General features: G+C 49.5%; 1 protein-coding gene across 1 annotated transcript; it reads right to left on the bottom strand.

Annotated features, from left to right (window-relative positions):
- Positions 1-2,148: 2,148 nt before the first annotated feature.
- LOC135895605 (ecto-ADP-ribosyltransferase 3-like) lies at positions 2,149-7,564 on the bottom strand. Its single transcript, XM_065423745.1, has 4 exons — positions 7,499-7,564; positions 5,306-6,008; positions 3,446-3,478; positions 2,149-2,374 (listed from the first exon to the last, which is right to left on the bottom strand). Exons 1-4 carry the CDS (start codon positions 7,562-7,564, stop codon positions 2,268-2,270), a joined length of 909 nt encoding a protein of 302 aa, XP_065279817.1. The 3' UTR covers positions 2,149-2,267.
- Positions 7,565-8,278: the final 714 nt, after the last annotated feature.

Here is an 8,278-nt window from a genome sequence, read left to right as displayed (position 1 = left end):
CTCACACTTACAAGATGAGGGACTGGAATATGGAATAGGAGCAGGAAGTTGAATTGGCAAGACCATTCCTGATACAGGTGTGACATTCTATACCTTGAGGGAGCGTCCTGTAACCCCCATATTCCTCATTTTTTCTATCCATATATGTATATCACTAATGCATATGAAGGTATGAAAATTGTGTTTTATGGTTGTGACTAAAACATGCTGTAAGTTGGGGAATCAGCCAGATATTCGCTCCCCGGAGGCAACAGGAAGGAAAGTAACCAACGCCCGGGTGGGGTGTCAAACAACCCATCAACAGCCATTATCCAGCAGGGGGACTACAATTCAAAGACTCACCTGCATGAGGCCACACCAGGGGAATTGCTCAACCTTGCCTGGAGATTCAGCAATGCCTCCAGACATGCCTGGACTTGTGTGTTCCCCAAGCACATGGGACTGAGGGTATAAAACAGAACAGAGCAGGCCCATGCTTCGCCTTTCTCCTGCCCCCACCTATGCTGCAAGTAACCAAGACACTCAGATGAAAACCGAAGACTCCAACAGAGGAGACTGGCCCAGTGTTTAATGGACAAACCTGTATATTAAGCATAGGCGCTGACTCCTTGGGTGCTCCAGCCCTGGAGCACCCACAGGGAAAAATGGCAGCCCCCATCAGCTCCCCCCCTCTCCCAGTGTTGGCCGCCCGCCGGAAGGCCCTGCTGATCAGTGCCTCCCACTCCCTCCCCCTGCCTCCCACGATCAGCTGTTTCATGCAATTCAGGAGGTTCTGAGGAGGGAGGAGCAAAGACATGGCGTAGTTGGGGGAGGGGGTGGAACTGGGCAGGAAAGGGTGGGGTTTGGAGCAGGGGCAGGAAGAAGCGGGGTGGGAGGGGGGTCTTGGGGGAAGGGGTGAATGGGGGTGGGGCCTAGGGCAAAGCTGGGGGTTGAGCCCCCTCTTCTCTCCCCCCCGCCCCCCCAGCACTTTTGAAAGTCGGTGCCTATGATATTAAGGACGGCAATATCCAGTGGGGTTAGAAACTGTTTAGTCTAGCTGTTGCCCAGTCTAATCGGGTTGAGAGTTTAGACCGTGTGCGTTTTTTTCTTTGGTAACTAACTCTGACTTTTTTATGTAACACTTATAATTACTTTTATAGTCAATAAATTTGTTTAGCTGTTTATCTTTACCAGTGAGTTTACTTGAAGCGTGTGGCAAATGTGGTGAGGTTTGCAAAGGCTGATGTATGTCCACTTTCCATTGTTGAAGTGGTGAACCAATTCATAAATTTGCACTGCTTATCTTGAGCAGGGCAAGATGGTATATTCCTGGGGTACAGAGCTAGAAGTTGGGGGGAAGGGGAGATTTGGCTCTGGTGCCTTTCCCTGTGTGATCCATGAGTGGCTCTGGGAGCATTCATGCAATCTAGCTGGGTGTGGGGCTCCACATGCGGTTGTGCTGAGTGATTACATCACATGGAGGGGTTTGCTGCTGGTCACTAGCAAGGCATTGAGAGACAGCCCGGGCTGAAGAGAATTAAGGGGGCACAGTAATCCCATAGTCCCAGGCTGCACCCTGGGGATCCCATCACAACTGTGTCCAGTTCTAGTGTCCTCCTGATGGCCCAGTCTGGCTAGTCAGAATATCCATACACATGCCCTGCCCCTTGCTGGAACACGTCAGCTGCCATGGTAGTGGTCAGGCCTACCTATGCTGTTACTGATTAGACCCCATGCAATCCCAGGACAGTCAGTGGGCAGGCAGGTGGGTAAACTAGCCCAGAATTGGACCTTTGATTTCTCCAGTTAAAAATATCCTCTTCTGAGCAAATTTGATATGAAATTGACTGAGAGATATAGACATGGGACCCCACAAACTGCGCTGTTACAGAGTCACCTGGCCGAGACACAGATTAAACCATCTACGGTATTCATGAAAATACTTTGACTTAGTTCATTTCTTAGAAGTCTTTTACTGAAGTCATCAAAAGTTGGTACAGAAATAGTAGTATGACAGGAATACAAGTAATTATATAACCGGCACCAATTTATAGTTCTACCATTGTAAGATAAATCCCACCTGGAATAGAACTATGAGATTCCATTTCGATTTACTCATCGGTAACGTACAATCCAAGCTTGCCCAAGCAGGTACCAGCGACACTCCCTCCAGGTTCCTGGTTTCCCTTTGGAACGCTGGCAGCATAGCAGGACGGCTTTGGATCTGGCAAGTCCCAGCACCATGATTTGTGTTAGAGAGAAAAAGTGAGTAACACGAATAGGACAGTTTAGAAACCAGCAAACAGCTTCAGAGCAGCAACGTGGATCAGGATGACAGATCCTCCAGACAGTGGAGGGCTCAGCTCACTGGGGAAGGCGATGCCGCCTCTGGTAGCTGTTAATAGGAAAAAGCCGATCAAACAATTGATAGGAAATTATTTCACACAGACAGAGATCCTTGAATCTGGACACAGCGGCTTCCTCCCCCTCAGCCAGCTTGTTCCTTTGGTACCAATCATTGGTGAGCACGTTTCCCCCAAGCCAGTTCCAGAGGCTCTGATTTGGAACTTCTTGTCTGCCACATAAGTGTATTCCAGACCAGTTATGAATAATAAAGACATGAGTCTATGAAACAGTGGCTGCAGACACCGGTAACACCAATTTTTTTTTACTGGCTTTAGGGAAAATGTAGAACTGGGCAGAGAAGGGTCATTCTATTTTGTGGAGGATTTTGATATTTCAAAATTTGGTTTTGTTCTGACGTGGAATAAAAACCCAAATTTTGAAATTCTCCACACAAGGGAAGGGAGCACAGCTCTGGGGCAGTGCACCAAGCAGGCTGTCCCAGGGTTGGGGCCACTGGAAGTTCTGGGGTCTATGACTCCTAGGTAGCCCGCCAGCCAAGCTGCCAAGGAGCCAGGCGGGTGATCTGGCCAGAACCCAGGCAGCGTTCTGACAGAACAGTGTCGAAATCAAACCGTCTCTGCAAAAGGTTTAGAGTTTGACACATTGTCAAATTCCAAGGAGAAAATATTTTGAGATTTTTTCCGATCTGCTCTGGTAAAATAGTCCTGTTTAGTCCTTTGGGAGGATGTAGTTCCACTGGGGCTAGAATGGGTCTAGTTATGAGAGGAGGGAGATGGAGACACACTTGTGGTGTTGGGTTAGGGGATGTGTGTTCAGCTTCTAGTTCAGAACACCGAAGATGAATCTTTAGTGCTCGAAGGGGTTATTCTCAAATTTCTTTTCTGAAATCAACTGCCTGGAATTGAGTCAGATGTGAAGGTGCTCAGATACTAGTCATGAGCTCCCTACGAGAACCTGGATAAATAGGCAGAACACACAGTTAACCCCACTTATTTCTCAACTGGTTTCATGTGACACGTTTGCCCCGTGGGGTTGCTCTCTGCTCTGCGCTTTGACTCACCCTCTGTGTTCTCAAAAGAATGAATTTTTTTTCTCTTACCAGAGTTGTAAACACATGTTTGGTCCTTCTCTCCTATGGTACAAACAGAGAGGGTCAATGAAATGGGATCTGCCCAGGTAGAATTTTCAACTGCATTCTACTATTTCCAAAGAAACATAGGAACTGTTGGACTGGATCTGGCCTGGTATCCTGTACCTGATTGAGGTGAGGCCAAGCTGTACTGGGAGGCTGCAAGAAACTCCAGAGGGGGAATAACCTATACATATAGGAAATTACTTCCCCAACCCTGGCAGCTAGTGACGGCCTTTTGTCCTTCACCCTAAGGGTTTATTGTCCTTTTTAAAAAAATTAGTTTATCCTATGTAGCATAACTGTGGAGATTCTAACTGTCTATAAAAATGGATTAATTCTTTTTTTAATTCTACTGAGCTCTTGGAGTCCTGGAAACATTGTGGCAATGAGTTCCACAAGTTAACCCTGCAATTTATATAACAGGGCATACCCTTTTACTAGTTGAAATACATTGCCTTCAGTTTATTCTTGCTTTATGAGAAAGTGGTAAATTATATGCAGCCATTTCCCCTGTCCCATTTATTATTTTGTATATCTCCATGTTTGCTTTTATGTCTTTTCTCTTAACTCAGTCATTCCAATCGCTCGCATAGAAACCTCTCCAGACCTCTGATCACTTTCATCCCTTGTCTCTGAACTTTCTCCACCCCCCGATAAATCTTTTTTAGAGTTCAGTGATCAGAACCAAACCCTAGTATCCCAGGGAAGAGTGCCCCATTGATTCATCTAATGGGGTTATAATTAAGGCTGCGAGTCGGTCCCGGAGGTCATGGAAGTCACAGATTCTGTGACTTCTGCACCTGGTAGGTGCAACTGGCACTAGGGCCACCTGAGCAGCTCCGAAGGCTCCATGCCAGCCACACTGCCCTTCCCCCTGTCCCCCCCCACCCCCCCCAGCCCCCCACACACACACCAGCAACAGCGGTGATTGTCCCAGGCTGCCCCCTCCCGAGCATCAGTGGGCACCCCAGGGGCCCCAAGAACACCAGAGATTTAGTCTGGGGTGTATAGTACAAGTCATGGACAGGTCATGGGGCTGTGAATTTTTGTTTATTGCCTGACCTGTCCAGGCCTTTTTAGTAAAAATTTAGCCTTCGTTATAATAGCTCCACATTATTCTCCATCCCATCATTCCAGATGCATGGTAACGTTTTGTTTGCTTTATAGACTTAGCAGCACATTGAACAGAGGTTTGCATTGAGACTTACACTGACTCTCCACAATGATGGCCAGCTCTGTCTGAGTCGATACAGCTCATTAACAATCCAGTGAAATTATCCCTCACAATGGGCGTTACCTTGAAAGTGTGTCAGTGAATGTCACCTGATGTTGCGTTGCCCATTCACCCAACTCGGTTAGATCTCTCTGACATTCCTCACCATCGTCCCTAGTCCTGACTGCCCCAAATAATGTGCTATCTGCACACTAGGCCACCCCCCGCTCCCTTTCCCACAGCCTCTGGGTTTGCTGTGCCATGTCTGAGGAGCCACAGCTGCTCTGTCAGGGCTCCTGTGGACTCTGTACGGGGCGTGTTTGTGTTGAAGACTCGCAGTGGTTTGGGGCCTTCACCTGCCTTTCTAGAGATCCCATCACCATGATGTCTAGGCACCTTCTCTTTCCTCAGTGAGCGAGTGGGACCCAGCATCCACCCACCCCAGCCCGAGCCCTCTCTAGCAGCAAGAGTCGTGGCAGCCTGTCTCCCCCAGCCCTGGTGGCAAGTCCCCAACTCAGCGTCCCTCTCATCAGCTCTCCCTGAAGTGGGGTTTTCAAATTCTCCACAGAAAATAGCCCCACACAAATATTTCTCGTGTTCAGCCCAGTACTCACCGCCCAGGTATGCGCAGTTAAAATGGCTGCAGGTCCGGTTTGTGCTCCGGAGGACAAAGTAATTAGTCCCTTCTCCTGGGGATGCATTGAATATCTCATTGAGTGGGATTAACACTTCTTTTTGGTGAGGATGATGTAACATGTCCTGGATCTTAACACCGAAGCACGTGTGGATGGTGAAAAATGTGTCTGTACCAAATTTTTCAGCCTCTTGTTTCTCAGTTGATGAAGAGGCAAAGTGTCCAAACCTCATGAGACCCCACCCCGTGTACACAGATTTAGTGTCATAGTACACTGTCGTTTTATACATTGCATCACACCTCCCTCTTAAGAGCTGCAAAGCTCTTGTCAAATAATAATGAAAGGCTTTGAACTGGAACTTGGCCATGTAATCAGCATGAGATGTCCCAGCACTTTCCACTGCCTTATTAAATGTAGTTGAAAAAGCTTCGCCGTTGTCTTGGGGGGTGCTGCCAGTATAGGCTACTAGGGCTATACCGTACTCATCCTCAACATTGCTGGGACGAGTAATTGTTGTTTTCACACGATTCCAGTTTTCTGTTGCCTTTTCCCACAGCGGGCTAAATGGAGACATTTCCGGCTGTATCAATTTATGTGCAATTCCATGCATTTCTTCAGCACATACTATATATTGGTCATCGAAAGCATCATCCATCATGCTAAGCTCCACCTGGCATTTTGCCTGGGAGAATAAAGGAAACATATGGTGGCATTAGCAGTTGTGTTATAATAGCACCTAGAGGTCACACCCAGGATGCCCTGTACAAACACACTAAGAGATGGTCGCTGCACTTGGGAGCTTACCTCTAAACAGACAAGACAGAGGAAAGGTGGGAGAAAGGGATGGAACATATAGGCAGAATTGTCAGTGTGTTGCTTGGCAAATGCTATGTTGGCTCCATGACTTTTTTTTTTTTTTTTTTGGCAGGGTGGCACACCCGAGGACCAGCGAGCACTGTAATCATTGCAGATGCATTTTTACTTTACTGGAGACTTTGTTAGTGTCATAGATATATTGTGTGCAGGTGGGGAGGGGGAGGTTAGGAAGGAAGGCAGGAAGGGATACATTAATAGGGAAGACAAAGCCTGGGGAACAAGGGACATGGAAGGGAGGGGGCTAGGAGGGACTGAGATCCCAATCTACTCCCACTGGAATATCTAGAAACCATCCCCATTTACCTCAGTGGGAGGCAGTGGGTTGCCATCTCCGTATGCCAGCCATGCACTGCGTGCTCCAGGGCTGGCGGTGCCCGTGGGAAGGTTCCATCCAGGATCCAACCCCTGAACGCACATGGAGGACGGCAACACCGTTCTGATGGGTTGTATAAACCCCACACTGGTTAACCAGGGGTTAACAGGAGCCTGAGCCCCTTTAGGCTGCGGGGTGGCACTCGGAGGGGTGTTAGGCATAACTGGTGATCAAACCCAGCTGGGGACGTCCCCTCTTGGGCTAAATGCAGAGAGAGGCCCAGAGCCAGGAGGAGGCCTAGGTGGCTGGGGGCAGTGAAGCCTCTGGCCAGAGGTGAGTTGCCTCAGGCCAGGAGGAAGCCAGAGGCAGTGCTGGTAAAGCCTAGGGGGTGTTTGAGGGGCTGCAGGGAGGGGGGAAGACCTCGGCAGTCCCTCTCCTGGCAGTAAAGAGTGCAGAGACCTGAGGAGAACAGGAAGGCTCCTGAAGGGTGAGAAGGAAGCCTGAGCAAGGCAGAAATTGGTTTAATTTTGTTCTTTTGGTTTGGGATCCTGTTGGGGGATTCCCCGGGGGAGCCCTGCGAGCCCGGCCCTGAAAGAAGGGTGAGCTGGGAGAGGCTGTGCGGGCTGGGAAAAGGCTGTGGTAGGAAGATATCCATGGAGGCAGCAGCAAGGAGTCTGACGGAGCAGACCTTGGCTACTGGTCAGAGGGTCCCTGGACTGAAACCCAGTTTCGTGGGAGGGCCTGGATTCCCCCAGCAGCCACTAGGGAAGGTGGTGTGGGGCCCTGATTAGACAAACACCTGTCCGGGCTGGTCTTGGTGCACTTGGTCCAGCCTCAGCACACAAGGCTGCACTAGCTGACCTCTCGAGGTCCCTTCCAGCCCTACATGTCTATGGGTCTAAGGCAGTATGGCTGCCTGCATAGCCTTGAGCAGAAACACGAGAAAACACAGAGTGCTTCTCTGGCAAAGCTCAAGAGTTTACCTGAGGGATCCCCAGCCAGGTTTGAAGACAGAAGTATGTCAAGGGAATCAGCAGAGGCCTCAGCATTGTTCCAATTTCCCCAGTGCGGCTGCAGGAGAATCCATCAGGAACGTCAGTGGGGATGTGGGGGGAAAGAACACATCAAACCCAAACATCCTCCTGATCGTTTCACTGTGATCCGTTGTTCCACATTCAGTGACTGGGATTTCCCAGGCAGGAATTGCTATCTCACGGACTGCAGCCCAGCCATAACGGAGGTGGGTTTGACCCTGAAATACAGTTCTCAGCTGGAGGGGTGGGGAGTAGTTTGTGGGGAAATCCTGCTTTCACTTCCTAAAGGATTCTGGGGGGTGGAAATAGTGCTGCTGTGTTTACTCGAAAGTGCCGTTAAACTGCTGCACAGTGCACAGAACCCAACAGGCCGGGCAGGTCTGTCGATCGTATCCTAGAGAATGGGGCTAAAATAACGATATAACTGAATGGTTCAGTGCCTCACCCAAGTGCCTGGTCAAGTGTTTGCTCATCCACTCTGCGCCTTGCTGCTTAGTTCTGCCCCGGGGCTAACCGGGTGATCGTCGATTCAGACATCAAACACCAGGGCTGATCCTAGGCCCAAGGGTCAGAGCCACACGGCCCTCTCAGAGACACAAACACACAGACCTCTGTCACCTGGCCTGGTCAGGGACCCAAACCCCAGCCACACGACCCACATGGAGACAAACAGCAAACAGACCAACACCCAACTCACCAAGTCCCTTTACCTCCATGCACCGGATCCAC

Source organism: Emys orbicularis, chromosome 1 (genome assembly GCF_028017835.1).
Source record: "Emys orbicularis isolate rEmyOrb1 chromosome 1, rEmyOrb1.hap1, whole genome shotgun sequence".
NCBI classification, from domain to species: domain Eukaryota; kingdom Metazoa; phylum Chordata; order Testudines; family Emydidae; genus Emys; species Emys orbicularis.
The sequence above is the reverse complement of the archived record's forward strand: the minus strand, read 5'-3'. Positions and strand labels throughout refer to the sequence as shown.